Here is a 15428-nt window from a genome sequence, read left to right on the forward strand (position 1 = left end):
GTCGCCGCTGTGATAATTCAGGTTTTGGTTTGTATTAAGAAGCAATTCTTTGGTGATCTTGTTTACATTGTGTTGGTTTTTTGCTACATTTTAAGGATGCACGCTTTCCAAAATGTCTTTAACCGGCTGTTTACGCCCGTTAGCGGTCAATAGTCGGTTACCCGAACCGTTGGTCGAACATGTGTGTTGTTTGAAAAAACAAAACACACTTTTACTTCCAAACTCACGCTGACCTCTTTTATTCTTTTATAACATCAACCCTCCCTTCACACTCTCCTCCATGAGGGTTGTAACATGTTTTGCTTCCTTTTCTCTTAGTTTCATGACTAGTCCTGCTGCAGCAAGCCCTCTGTTCAGAGTTTTCACTGAAATGTGTTTTTTTCTTTTTACAACCCACTCGCTTCTCTAACATGGTCCATGAACCCCAGGTGTCTTTTTCGATTTTTGGTGCATGAGAACCACCTCACCCCTGCCTCTTGGACCCTAACCCTGTTCAACCATCCTTTGTCGGGGAGGGACCACCTAATAGGGCAGTGGGAGGGTTAAAAGGATATCTCTGCCATTTTAAAGTCGGTTTCCATAACGGTTATAGAAAACAACCATACTTCCAGTCGTAGCTTACTGAACAGCCTCAGTTTAATTAATTAGCTAATGTCTCCAAGCACAGTCAAGACCAAAATGGTTCTTTTGTCCTTCCATCTAGATACGTAACCATAACCGAGTGAAGGCTCCGACGGCGGAGCGGGCCGCTTCCCTACTGGATGCTGCCATCGCAGCTCGTCGACGCACAGACTTTGTTACATACCTGTGTCACAGCTCTATAATGTTCTTCACCCTTTACATCCAGCCTCCGCGTACAGAGAGCAGCACCATTGGCAAAGGTTGGTATGAAATATCCATCTACAGCAAGGTGACTTAAAAATAGTGCATAGGAGGGTGAATTTATCCTCTTAACATATTTTTGATGGAAGATTGTGTTTGACTATTTCAATAATCGTTGGGGAATCTCTTCAATCTACTTTCATTTTGGTAGGCTCCTTTCGATCTACAGCCGTCTGAATCTGCATGTTGGTTAGGCATTAACACAACCAAGCGCTGCTATAGTTTACCTACAGTCCTTTAGGGGTATGTGTGAAGATCTCCCTTACCTGTCATTTCTATTCTCAGGTTCAAAAGGCCCCCCCAAGCTGACCATGATTGATGTGTGTAGTGGTATGAGAGGTGTGAGCAGAAGTAGACCCACTCATTCTGAACTGGGGCCCATTGTCCTGTCTCTCCTGGGTGGACATAAAACCACCCCCAGCAAGTAAGACTAATGTGTAACTTCAAAATTATACTGGTGTGTACATTTAGTAAGTTACAAACCCATATTCAGATTTATATTCAACACTATCGGTTGCTTATAACGGAGCTCATGATTAGCATGTTGTCTACACATATTTGGCCACCAACGGGCTGAAGCATGTCCTGGGTCATTATCTGGCTACTGTCTTTGCACAGGGTCAGTAAACTGTCCATGCTCCTCCGGGAATCAATGCTCCACTCAAACTGCCACGTTGCTGTAGTTGCTCAAGTTGCTGACTCATTGGCTCAACTTCAAGAGAGCTTCTCGACTATCCAACTGGCTTCTCGCATACGCAGGACACAAAAGAGGACGAAGGTACTGTTTCAGCTGCAAGTCAACAAGCTCAAATGGGCCCATAGGGGCATGTTTCAGACTATTTTAAGTGTGGTTCTGTGCAAAAGTTATAAATAAGCGCTATCTGAACCATTACAGATGGATTTTTTAATGGCCTTAGTCAGAGAAATAGAGTTTAAGACCCCTATCAGAAGCCCCCCAATGCAGGGAATTGGGGTAGAATACTTTTTCATGTGCCTGCATGAAAAATTCAGACTGACCAATCAAATTTAAAAAATGACAAGTAGAAATGTGTTTCTCAGTGAACTTCACATTTAAGCAAGTCACACTGTGTCTGCTTTAAACAGTAAACACAAGTAAAAGCTCAAAGGTTGGATGGCTGCTTTTCAAGGTCCAGAAGAAGTGCCCAGTGGTATTAAAGGTCAGGAGTCTGGGCTGGGCAGTATGGACGAAAACTTATATCTCGATATCTTTTTGCTGAATTCCGATTTACGATATATATCTCTAAATTAATACTGGAAAAACAATAAAAGATATTGTGGATAGTATTTTTCTTGATAAAGTAGACGAGAGTGAAATATTACAAATAGTGCAACAGTGTCCGAACAAGACTCCAGATGATTATGTCGATATGAATATGTCTCTAGTGAAAAACATCATAGACGCAGTTATTAAACCTTTTACATATATATGCAATCTATCATTTGTTAAAGGAATACTTCCAGAAAATAGGAAAACTGCTAGAGTGATACCACTCTATAAGGGTGGAAATAAGCATGAGTACTTAATCATAGGCCAATATCACTGCTTCCGCAGTTTTCAAAAATTCTGGAAAAATTATTTGTTGTTACACTGGAAAAGTTTATTCATAGGCATAGTGTTTTGCATAATAGTCAATATGGGTTTCGTTCTAATCATTCAACTGCAATAACTGACTTAGAAGAGATTTCAATAGCAATAGATAATAAACAATATTTGGTGAGTGTTTCTGTAGATTTACAAAAAGCGTTTGATACGCTGGATCATGTAATATTATTAGATAAACTACACAAATACGGGATTAGAGGAGTAGCACATGAGTGGGTCCGAAGTTATTTGACGAACTGACAACAGTTTGTGGAAATTAATAATATAAAATCCTCTATACATAATATTAGTTGTGGAGTACCACAAGGATCGGTCTTTGGACCATTACTCTATTGCAGATGACACTACCTTATTTTATTCAGGAGAAAATATAAAAGATGTTTTAAATGTAGTTGAAAATGAATTTACAAAAATTAAAATATGGCTTGATATCAATAGGCTTTCTTTAAATATCGATAAAATTAAGTTTATAGTTTTTTGTAGTAGTAAAAAAAGTGCTGATGCATCAATAAATGTTGAAGGAATTGGGATAGAAAGAATAAAAGAAGTAAAGTTTTTATGTGTTATTATTGATGAACATTTATCGTGGAAGTCTCACATAAATTATATTAAAATAAAAATATCTCGAGCTATTTCAGTACTAAATAAGACGAAGGAATTGTTGAACATAAAAGCTTTGCATATTCTATATAACTCGTTAATACTTACATATCTGACATATTGTATGGAAGTATGGGGAAGTACCTGCAAAACATACACACATTCAATTCTTCTTTTACAGAAAAGAGCGGTGAGCGTTATTAGTGGAAGTGGATACAGGGATCACACTGATCCGATGTTTTCACAACTAGACCTCATGAAATTTGACAAACCAGTAGAATATAATTTATTAAAACGTATGTACAAAGCACATAAAGGAATTCTACCAATAAATATTCAAAAGAAACTTGAAAAAAGAGAAAGTAATTATAATCTAAATTATAATCGCCTTCAAAATAAAACATTTACCCTATAGTTTACCATTCAAATCTTTAGAATAAGTTTGAGGTAATTTGGCCACTCCAGCTATCTGTAGATGTTTCCCATTACACAGGGGAGGGAGGGGTTTGGCTCGTCTCTCCGCACAAGTAGGATGGAAAACAGAACGCCGTTGGCGTTGAACGTCCCCAAATAATTAAAAACCAGGAAGCCAAATGCAGTTTAGAGCAGCACATTCACACAGGGGCTCTCAGGTTGAGCAGAATTGTGAGAATACACGTAATAACCTATATTAATGTCGTTGGTAATAACTGCTTAGAGATGGAACAACATGTCGCTAGCATAGCGGCTAATCGCTAGCATAAGCAGTTTGACCAGCTACATCGATATAAAGATATAAAGTCATCTTGTATCTTGTTTAAAAATTATATCGATGTTTTAAAAATATCGATATATCGCCCAGCCCTATCAGGGGTCCATCATAAAGTGGAAGTTTCCTCGGATTTTATACAATCCCTTCCTCAATATTACCCCTCCCCCCCCATCCCCCACCTACTCCATAAAAACAACAAAAACTATGTTGAACATCATCACACAAACGGTCAAACACAGTAACTGTGTTCTAGGTGGAAGGGTCTGGGGCCGAGAGGTCCATAAGAAGTAAAAAAATCATAGAAATAATTTCCTCGTTGACTTTTGACCCTAATTTAAGCTTTATGAGAAACTTTAATGACATGATTTATCTTTTATTCAACAGCAGTCTACATCACGTTCTCCTTGTGGAAGGAGTCTACCCAAAGAAAAACGGGGGGCTTTGCCCTTAAGAGCATTTCACTCCACTGAAGAAGTAGATTTGGACGGTCAGCCTTTCTGCCTTCGTGGTCGGCTGGATCGTTCCAGCAGCGACCAGTCCTGTGACACTGTCATCCAAATAAATTCAGATGGTTCTGTCCATTCTAAAGCAGCCCCTCTCCTCACGCAACCTAGGTTTGTGCCCATAATACCTTCTTTGCATCCCAACAAAGGTGATTTGGATGACCTAGAGTTTACGGCTCTTCTCGAAGAACTTCTGAGAATTCCTCAGCTGCACGAAGAAAAGAAGGCAGAGGAAGCAGTCCAGGGCTGTGTGGATGCTTTAAAAACAGAAAGGAAGTCACCAGAGAGGGACTGTCTCAAATGTGATACCTTTGCTGAACTTCAGGAACGTTTAGGTTGTATTGATGGAAGCGAGATGACCATGGACGTGCTAAAGTCTTCCTTAAAAAGTGCTTCTCTTAAGAACCTTTTAACAAAACCACAAATCCCAAAAGAAACATCCGAAGCATCACAGACATTGTTGACTACGGGGATGGGTTACAGTCAGACCGCCCTTGGAGAGAAGAAGTCTGATGGTGCTTCCTCTGGAGACAGTTTTCAGAGAGAGGACTCTGGTCTGTTTGACTGTGAGGAGTGCAGTGGAACAAGTTCCAGCGAGGAACTGCTGAATCAGACTCTGGGTCTGAGCATGACCGGTCGTTCCGAGTTTCCCAACACCAGACCTAGTAACTCAGGAAATAAGCAGGACTCTAGGGGAAAGACCACTGCTAGTCCGTCTGATCGTCACCCATCAGATAAACAAGAGTGTCAGGAGTCTGCTGACTGGTTCAAGGCAGACAAAAGAGCTTCACCAGTAGGCAAGAGCTCACCCATATCTCCTTCCTCCTCCTGCTCACCGAATTCCCTCGCTAAAAGCATCGTAATAGGTGACATCTTGCCTAACCGCACCACACAGACTGTTAAGGAAATGAAGGCCACTATCACTGTGACTGTTCAGCAGCCGCTGGACCAAACAGGTCAAGATGAACTTGTCCTCTCAATGGTGGAGGAGGTGACCTTCAGCGGTGCATACGACAGAGGGAACACGGGAGGAAACATCATTTGCATAAGAGAACCTGCACAGCCTCATGTTCAGACTGCCGCCAGCTGTCATCCCATAAAGATTATCAGCAATGTCAGTGATGATGACTCTTCTGCTGCAGCCGGTTCGTCTGTTGTTCAGCCCACAGACTCAGGTGCAAGCAGAGAGAAGAACAGTTATCCACTCAGAAGAGAAAAGGGGTTCTTGCCTTCCTTTATAAATCCCATGTTGATCGATACCGATCTAGGCTGTGACTTGGATGGTGCCAAAGGAAAGGAACGTCCCCAGGAAACTTTAAACAAAGTCAAAGTAGGGTCTGAGCTCAAAAGGAACGTTGCTGAATGTCAAGAAGGTGAGGAAATAACCGATGAACCAAACAGAAGAAGTCATGGGACACATCAGACAAAGAAGTGTGAAAAAGAATGTTACTCAGCTTCTGCTCAAATGTCTTACGGCAAAGACGCTTTCAGAGACAAGGACCGCCCCCAAAAAACAGACAAAAGCAAAATGTGTGAAAAGAGACACGAGAATATGGACCCAAGTGTCCCCAGACAACGTCAGCTTGTTTGTTTCACTAACAGGGAAAAGCTCTCAGCTGGGGCAGCATCTACCAGCAGACCTGTTGACAACATCCCCCAGAGAACAGCTGTTGTCCCTGGTTGCCAAGAAACCAACCCTGCTTCCTCTCAAACAAGCAGTTTACCAAAGGCCTGGCGAAACCTCACCCACCAAGAGAGCCACTTAAGGGAGGTGACATCATCTACCCCCTGTAGCCCGGGGGAGGTGTTGGAGACGAGGCATGGCAGACAGCAGTCTGCAGCAGACCACGGCCTCCATTCATCCTCCTCGCCTAAGCTAGCAACAAAATTCAAACAGGATCCTAGCGGTGCTCTCAGGAAGGCCACAGGGTCTTCTATGACCTCAAGTTGGACAAGAAAACTTGATGACCCCTGCAGCAGGCTAAAATCCCCCGCTGAGAATAGCAGCAAGCTCTTCAGCACCAAACTAGAGCAGCTGGCGACTAGGACCAATTCCCTCGGAAGGACCCCGAGAGATTTTCCAACCCTGGAAAGAGGCAGTAGCAACACCTCTGTGAGCTCTAAAGGAAGCTCCCGGGGAAGTGCTGAAGCTGCTTGGAAAGTTGGTTGTAAAGAAAACTGTGATAGAGAATGCACATTTCCCCGGTCCAATAAGAGTCCCAGGAGGAATCCTCGTTCTGACCTGGGACATCACTTCTTTCATTCTGAAAACTCAACATCCTCGCCTGCGAAGAATTCTCCTTCCAAGCTTTCAGCTGTAGGAAAGCTTAGGATGGGAAGCCCTAAAGTTCGTCGCCTGTCCACCCCTAGCATCAAGAGCTTAAGCATGTCCCATAAAAGCCTGCAGCAGTCCAACCGCAGCGCCAGTCTTTCACCAGACTGCAAGACAGTAAGCTTTGAGAGGACTTCTTCCTTTTTTTCCTCCTCCCCTCCACGATCTCACCGCTCCATCAGCCGGACCCCAAGCCAGAGCTCCACCTGCTCATCGACAAAATCTGCCATTCAGGGATTTGTTAGCAGCAAGATCTCAGATTTCCTCAGGGAACGGGCCCCCAGCCCAACACTGGCAGGATTAGATCACATGACACCTCTCCCCTCCCCATACAGCCAAGTGACCGCTCCACGCATTCCCGATGACCTGAATGGGCATGCGAGTGACACCACCAGTGTTTTAAGTGGAGACTTGCCACCAGCCATGGGAAAGACATCCCTACACTTCTCTAACAGGAGCAGTCTGGTGAGCAGTGGCTACGACAGCTTGGTCAGGGACAGCGAAGGCACCGGCAGCAGCGCTTCTAACCGAGGATCCATCAGCGATCGGAGCGGCTCGCTGCTCAGTGCGGCTCGCAGCAGCCGATCATCTCGCAGGAGAGGGAATGCAGGTAAAACCTCTCACATGCTGGATTACTGACTGAACTAGATGACTGAATGGTCATAGGCTGCAATCCAAAGCACCCGTGTATGTTATGTATATTTTACGGTTTAATAGCTCTAGGTTGGGTAATTATCAGAGGTGCAGACTGGAGACACGTGACTTGGACTCGGGTCAGACTCATGTCACTCCGGGTCGATTTAGACTAGACCTTAAAAAACAGCAAAAGGCTTATAAAACCATGACTCGGTACCACTTCTGGCAATTTTGTGTGAACAAAACCCCGTAAATGGTTTGGTTTTCATAGTTTAGCTCTTTTCATGATAATTTGCTGATTAATAATGTAAAGCTCACATTTATTGTTTTCTTTTGACCTACAATAACCCCACTGAGTAAAGTCACTCAAAAACAACTAGATGTTGTCTCAGATAAACGCAGTGATGTTAAACCGCCACACGGATTCTAAAACCAAACTACTACTCAGCATGGACCCAAGCCAACGATGTACTCTCATGGAGAAATATCTGGTTTAATTCAGCATATTAACAGCTGTGGTTAATGACGGTCCTTGACCAAGACTAAGATGCAAGATGGCGGCTTCAATAGCGAGTCCGGCAAGTGCTAAAAGGCCTTGACATGAGTGGGACCAGCGGCTTGTGTCGTTTCTAGATCAGCAGCAGAGTGAGGGGTTGTTTGGTGACACTGACATGATGCTACCTACGTGTGATGTGCACACACAAGTCTCACAAACAATTTACTCAGGCAGCCGGCGTCAAAACAGCATCGGCAAGCACGAGACATGGCGTTGGCATAACTATCTTGCCCCTGTGGACCGGGCCTAATATGTTTTCCTCCTTTCCTGAAAAGTCCATTTCGGAAAATGCAAGGCTTCCTGGCTAAAAACCAAAATCTGCTGACTCATGAAAACGTGATAAAAATAACTGTCTGTAAGAGTCTGCCTATAATCCCGGTTCAACACATTCCTTGGTTCTGATTTCAGGTTTTCTTTTTTTAAACAGGTGTGGCTTTAATAACGTTCAAATAAAACGCCAGTAACAGTAAATTCCCAAACAACGTTCCAGTAGGCGTTCCAGCTGGTAGATCTGTTCAGGTTCAGTCAAACTTCAGGACTTTTGCTGGAAATGTCCACATTGTGTCTGGCTGTGGACGCGTCCTCTCCTTTTGCTGCTGCGTCTGCTTTAACTTCTGTTTAGCATCTTCCTGGATGTGAGGTAACAGCACCAGCCTCTTCCATAGCCGTCCTGGTCAGCAAAGTAACTAGCCTACCTCGACAGGGTAGGAAGGATCCTTCAAAGGATGCATCTGCTGAATTTGGACCAGATGGGCTCGAGCAGCCTGATCTGCCCAGGGCCTACTGATGACATCACACTGACACAAGGCCACTTGCACAAACTAAATTTTGCCCCATTGTTTTTTTTACAAAGCTAAGCACTATGATCAGTTTCGGACTCTACCAACAAAAAGCCTCTAAATGCAGTTCATACGTGTGTTTTTGCATGTATTTATATAATTATCTGCTTAAGTGTTGAATTCTTCTTCATACTTATTAATTCTATCCTTGAAACTTGCTGTTTGTTCACTGAAGTTATTTAATAAATAAAAATGCATCATCCCCACAGCTTACTTCTTGCCATGTGAGTAATTTGAGTATTTAGATGATGTCATTTATTGATTTATTTGGTGCAGTCTGGGATTATTTATTGGATGGAGTATCGGTTGAAAGGTGATGGTGGATGCCTGTAAACGTTCTACATCAGTGAAAACTACAACCCCGAGTAGATCAGGCTAACAAACCAAACTCCTGAGCACCAACATACCAACGCCCAGCCAGTCATGCAGAGTGACATCATCATTGCAGGTTTGAAACTCGGCTGCGGTCTCTCTGCGTGGAGTTGCGTGTTCTCCCCATGCACGCGTGGGTTTCCTCCGGTTCTCTGGTCTCCCCCACAGATCACAACACGCCCTACAGGATATAAACTGTAAGTCGCTCTGGATAAAAGCGTCTGCATGATAAATAAACATAAATAAAAACATCAACAGACACTGGGTCTGGAACAGATCTGGTACCTACACTACATGAGTTGCTGTTTCCAGAGGTGTGGACTCGAGTCACATGACTTGGACTCGAGTCACATGACTTGAGTCAGTATTTTAATGACTTCTGACTTGACTTGATAAAATCTATAAAGACTTACGACTTGACTCGGACTTGCATCTGTTGACTTGACGATGACTTGAGCATATTTGATATTTTAGCACAAACGTGGCCCGACATGGACAAAAATCATAAATCATTCTTGGTTCTGGGGTTGGTTTACTGCTAAATGCAGCAGCAGGAGCCGTGAGAAGCTTTATTTCTGGGATTTGTTTATTATCATCGCCTCGCCTCTGTCAGGGCGCCCCAGGGCAGCTGGGGCTACATGGTAGCTCATCACCATCAGTCTGTGAATGGATGAATGATGCACTGTAGTGTAAAGCGCTTTGGAGTCCTTACTCTGAGAGGCGCTATACAGAAGCGAGTCATTTATCATTAAATTGAAGTTGGACAGATGACTTGATTATGACTTGAAAATTCAAAGTTAAGGACTTGGACTCCCACATCATTGACTTTGGACTCAACTTGGTTGTCTTTGACTTGGACTTGACTCGAGACTCGACTGGAAAGACTAGTGACTTTTAAAGCAGTGACTTGGTGACACCTCTGGCTGTTTAACACTGGATATGGACACGCGCCTCGTTTAAAAACGTTTAATTTTACTTTAAAATGTACCGCTCACACTCCTAACAAGTAATGTTCGTGTTTCCCTTCTCACCTCTGAAGTTGTTTTACTGAATAACAACAGAGCATGACCGTAGTTCTGTAAAGTAAACAACCCGCATTTTAGGGTTCTACAACCCCCCAAGGCACTTCACAACACAATCAGTCATTCACCCTTTCACACACATTCACACGCTGGTGGGGATGAGCTGCGATGTAGCCACAGCTGCCCTGGGGCGCACTGACAAGAGAGGCCTGTCGAGCACTCCGACCACCACCAGCAGCAGGCAAGGTGGGTTAAGTGTCTAGCCCAAGGACACGACAGCAGCATTCTCTGGCCGGAGCCGGGATCGAACCAGCAACCTTCCGGTACTGAACACCCTGCTCTAGCTCCCGAGCTGCTGCTGTCCCAGTATGTGAGTTTTGGTTTGTAATCTGGCCCCATGACATATTAATGTGACGCTAATGAGAAGTGACACGTGGCTGTAAAACGCAGCCAGGCCTAGGCTCCTCCCCCGCGTTAAAGTGTAACTAGGTACGACGTGGCATAATTAATACATGAACCCGGTGTTGCACTCACTAACAGAAGCATAAATGTAGAAATTCATGTGCTAGGCTAACAAAACGGAATTATAGAGATGGGTGTTGGCAATCTGCTCTTCCTACAGAAGCGATGATGTGAGCAGGCAGAGCTATGAGGCTGCTGATGGAACAAGAAAAATCTGCTTTGTGGTGAAGGAAATTCTAATATTCTGATGCAAAGTACACAAAATCACTTAATTTGTGTACTTAAAGTTTTTCAATCCAGAAAGAGTACAAGTAAAACTTACTTTCACCCCAAATTACTTTGTTGACTAAATCCAGATTAATGCACACTGACACTGAAAAAGTGGCTCAGCAGCAGCCATAGTGGACCAAAAAGCTGTCTGATACATCACTATGTCTTCTTCAAAAGAGAAAATGACGAGATTCACCTTTTACTCTGTTTCAGGTCTTTCCCATGATGCACCTCTGTCTATGAAGCGCTCAGCCAGCGGTCTGCGGTCTCGCTGGACAGATCGTGGAATTCCTGAGGCGTACGAGATAAAAGTCTATGAGATCGACGATGTGCAAAGGATGCAGAAAACAGCAGGTGCTGGAACACAGAAGCTGCATTTACTATGGTCTTTTCAGAGGAGGTTAAAGGTCACCATGTAAAGTCAGGGCTTGTTCTTAAAACAGTCGATTCAGGACAAACTGGTAAAAACAAGATCCCAGGTACAATTATTTTACATTTTTGACCCCTCAATAAACCCTCTTACATCCTCTTCAGATATTTCTCCAGCACCTGTTTTTAAAGCTGTTTTATCACCATCAGCCCCAGGGTCCAGTCCATAGCAAGGGCCCCACTGGTCTCAGTAACTCCAATCCAGCCATCAGGTTCTGGTTAATATGAACAATGCGGTCATCAATCCAAATGTGAAAAGCTATGTACTAAATTATCGAGAGGATTGTGGCCAAGCAGCTACCTGCTGCTTTAGCAAACGTAGCATTCTGGATCAGTTTTAACCAGGCCTCCGTAGAGGTCATTTGACAGAGATGGCTCTTCTTATGCTTGGCCTCCCTCAGCTGTGATACAAGCAACCACCACACCTTACTAGACGGGTTTAGGTAATGGGCTGGTGTATCAGGATCTGCCTTACAGAGGCCATCTTCTATCCTTAGTGATTGTTCAGTTAGTGTTGCTGCTTCACTTTATAGGTCACCTTAAAGACATCTTTGCTGTGGTGTACCCCAAGGTTTTGTTCTCGGGCCCCTGCTATTTCGGATTCATAGCGTAACGTTTTGTAAGTGGTCATGTTGAGGTGTAGGAGTTGGTGGACCATGAGTGGTGGAGCTGACCAGGAGGCAGGAATGCAGGCACGGATAAAGTAACAATGGGTTTAATGACAGGGTACGGCAGAAACAACACGACTAACAACAATCCGACGTTGACTGATATAAAGAGGGAGGTATACATACACAGGGGAAAATCAGGAACACATGGGCAGGTTAGCAAGGGGCAGGTGAGACAAATAAAACTAATCAGGAGGCAGGGGAGAGTCACAGTCAGGGAGGCAGGAGCAGATTGTGATAATTAAACTGGCAATGAAATATGAAAGGCATTCAACAAGATGTAACGTTCCATAAATAAATGGATCATTAGTATTATTGACACTTTAATATCCAGTTAACACTGGAAATAGGTAATTTGGATGTTAAAAGCTCAAAAATATTAATGATCCATATATTCATGAACATAATATCTTGTTGAATACTTTTCATATTTCATTGCCAGTTTAATATTTGTGACCACTTACAAAACATTACAATAGTATGAACACCTCAAAGGTCAATAGAAACCCTTCATGGATTTTCTGTCTGATTTTACTTCTAGGAATCATAATCTTCTACAGGCCATTTCAAAATGTCCCCTATTGTGACATCACAATTAGGAAAATTAGCATAGAATCCCCCCTCACCTGGTTTTGGCAGGATTTCACTTTGGATGTGGAGGAGCAGCCCCAGCTTCTAGCCCCCTCCGGATAACCAAGCTCCTCACTTCCTATGGCGCAATCAGGGGATGGGTGAGCGTGGCCAGAAACAGCTTATTTACATCAACGTGACAGAGCCATGAAACGGGTCATTCTAGAAGTTGGTACTGAAAATGTCCAGAACAGAGCTGCTCAGATCCCTTCATATGAAACTGATTTTGTGCAAAAAAGTCATAAACTTTTTTTATACGAACCGTAGACCTGTTTTACCTTGTTTAAAGGCGTGGTTCACTTGTTTAATTGATACATTTGTAGTGGTCTCTAGTAAGAGTGAATACCTTTTAAGTTTAAGTCTGGTTTAATTCACTCTAATCGAGATAATTCAAAAGCTCTTTTTTCTCTCAAATAATTTCACAAAACCTCCCGACTCCCTCCCCCTCTTTCTGCAGTCCACTGACTTCTGTCACGCCCTCATGTCCTTTTCTGTTTCAAAAGTCACCCACATCACTCAACATCTAACTTCTCACAGTGCTTCTGTCCCCAAAGTGGACATCACTCTCCCTTCCCCACATCACTCAACATCATTTCCACCTTCTTCCCTCGCTCAGTCCAAGACATCACTGAACTCATCCTTAAATCCAGACCCTCCACCTGCCAGCTCGATCCCTTCCCTAATGTTTTTTTTAAACCTGCCTCTCTTCTCTCGCTCCTCTCATAACCAACATTATTCATCGCTCCCTAAGCTCTGGAATTGTCCCTTCAACCTTCAAAACTGCCATAATTACACCTCTTCTGAAGAAACCTGGCCTAGACCCCACAAACTTCTCTGACCCTATGTAGCGTCACCGAAGGTCCTCTAATTTGTGGCAAAGGTCACATCTACACAGCCGGGTCAAGCTGGGTCAAACAGTACTTTTAAATCCACAGATTAAACAAGGAGCCACGATGTCTGCTCAACATCATATCCACATCTGCTGCTGTAATCAGCCAACTTCACTGGCTGCCCATCAAACAGAGAATCAACAAAATTCTGCTCATCGCATTCAAAGCTCTCCATAACCTGGCTCCATCCTACATTTATGATCTCATTCACATCACCACTGCTGACCGCGCTCTTCGTTCCTCGACTGCTCCTCAGCTCCCCCCGCTCGCCTTGTCACCACGGGGAGTAGAGCATTCAGCCACTCTGCTCCCCACCTCTGGAATTTTCTTCCCCGATCTACGCACCACTCTCTCTCTCCCACTTTTTAAATCAAATCTCAGAACCCGCCTCTTCACACCTAGTTTTAATACGTTGTTTTTAAATGTTAGCATCTTGGTGTTTTTACATATTTCTGTACGGTTTAGCTTGTTTTATTATTTTCCCCATTTTTGTAAAGTCTCCTTGGGTGTCCTGAAAGGTGCTGTTAAATAAAATGTAGTATTATTGTTATTATGAAGTTATACTCTGGGTATATAAAGCCCGGGTGGGCCTGCTCTAGAAGATTGCCAGATCAGAGTGAAGCTTCAGACGACAGGGTTTGGAGTCTGATCACCCAGATATGTTGCCTGTGCAGAGCTTTGATGGGTTCGCTATAGTCGTTGGTGAGGGTAACAAAGTCCTGCCCTTCCATGATCCCACTCTCACAAGAATATGACCACCAACCATCCTCCTGATCTAACGAGGCAGCTATGTGTCGGGTTCTCACCGACTGCTGCTGAGGAACAGTGTTTACCAAGTGTGTGCCAGGACTGCTCAGTTAAAACATGCCTGAAAGCAAAATGTGGTGCATGTGGTGATGTCATGTCCCCATGGTGACAGGTCAGCTCCCCTGAGACTGTAGGTCTGCCTCTGCCGGTCTCAGACGCAGCTTCTTTGATACAAATTTAATGACCACATGGGGAAAACTGGGTCAATGCTCTGCAACGGGGAACAAAGGCGTCCTCCAAACGTACAGTTAACATGGCACACTGTAACACAACCGCTTCTAAAGAAGAACAAACCAACAATACTTATTGTTGCAAAGTTTATCGTTAACACTGAGGTCCATATTGTTGGTGTTTAACAGGACATGTGTGTGTTTCGACTCGTACATGTGATGAGGTTAGGGTTGCAGGAGTAACGCCCACAGACCTGCTTTGTTTCCTTCCTCAGAGATAGTCTGCATCCAAACATTGTGTTAATGTGTCTGAAGGGCGAGGTTGCTGCTCAGAGGTCATTCATCACTGCAGACGACGCAGACACACGACAATACATATTAAATAAATTAAACGGGTAAAATGTGTGTTTTTATTCCTTCAGGGCCTTGCATGCTTCAGCGCCAAGCTGCAGTTTGTGGAGCGCCATCAACGGAGGACCTCAGAGGTTCAAGTCCAATACAACAGCTGGGGGAGCGGGCTAGAGCAGGTCCAACACAACCTCATGCTGCAGCCTGCCAAACGGAACCAAGAGTGTGAGTAAATGTTATCGTGACATCACCGACGCGTCTCATTTACACCATCATTACAGGTCACAAATGATGATCAGGCTTTGTGAAGAGTCAGCACATGGACTCTGTTCACAGAGTGATCAGGAACATACTTTCATCCAGCAGTAGAGCAGCAGCAGCTCAGGTGGTAGAGCGGGTTACCTCACGATCGCAGGGTCATGGGTTCGATTCCAACTCCCGCCAGGAATAAGTTCTGCTGTTGTGTCCTTGGGCAAGACACTTCACTCAACCTTCCTGTGTTAGTGGTGGTCAGAGGGGCCGACGGCACCAAATGGCAGCCTCGCCTCGGTCAGACCTCCCCAGGGCGGCTGTGGCTACAAGTAGCTTACCATCACTGGCAGTGTGTGAATGTGAGTGTGTGTGAAAGCGTCTTTGA

General features: G+C 44.0%; 1 protein-coding gene across 1 annotated transcript in view; it reads left to right on the plus strand.

Moving 5' to 3' along the window:
- LOC107378231 (kinesin-like protein KIF26B) overlaps positions 1 to 15428 on the plus strand; it is a gene marked incomplete at its 5' end in the record, with an annotated part of 38181 nt that overhangs the window by 18527 nt on the left and 4226 nt on the right. The window contains 6 exons of the mRNA XM_070541943.1: positions 704 to 881; positions 1168 to 1306; positions 1501 to 1660; positions 4242 to 7302; positions 11063 to 11203; positions 14866 to 15016. Coding sequence (XP_070398044.1) covers positions 704 to 881; positions 1168 to 1306; positions 1501 to 1660; positions 4242 to 7302; positions 11063 to 11203; positions 14866 to 15016 — 3830 coding nt within the window. The remainder of the gene's footprint in view (positions 1 to 703; positions 882 to 1167; positions 1307 to 1500; positions 1661 to 4241; positions 7303 to 11062; positions 11204 to 14865; positions 15017 to 15428) is intronic.

The sequence above is a fragment of the Nothobranchius furzeri genome, chromosome 2 (assembly GCF_043380555.1).
Source record: "Nothobranchius furzeri strain GRZ-AD chromosome 2, NfurGRZ-RIMD1, whole genome shotgun sequence".
NCBI classification, from domain to species: domain Eukaryota; kingdom Metazoa; phylum Chordata; class Actinopteri; order Cyprinodontiformes; family Nothobranchiidae; genus Nothobranchius; species Nothobranchius furzeri.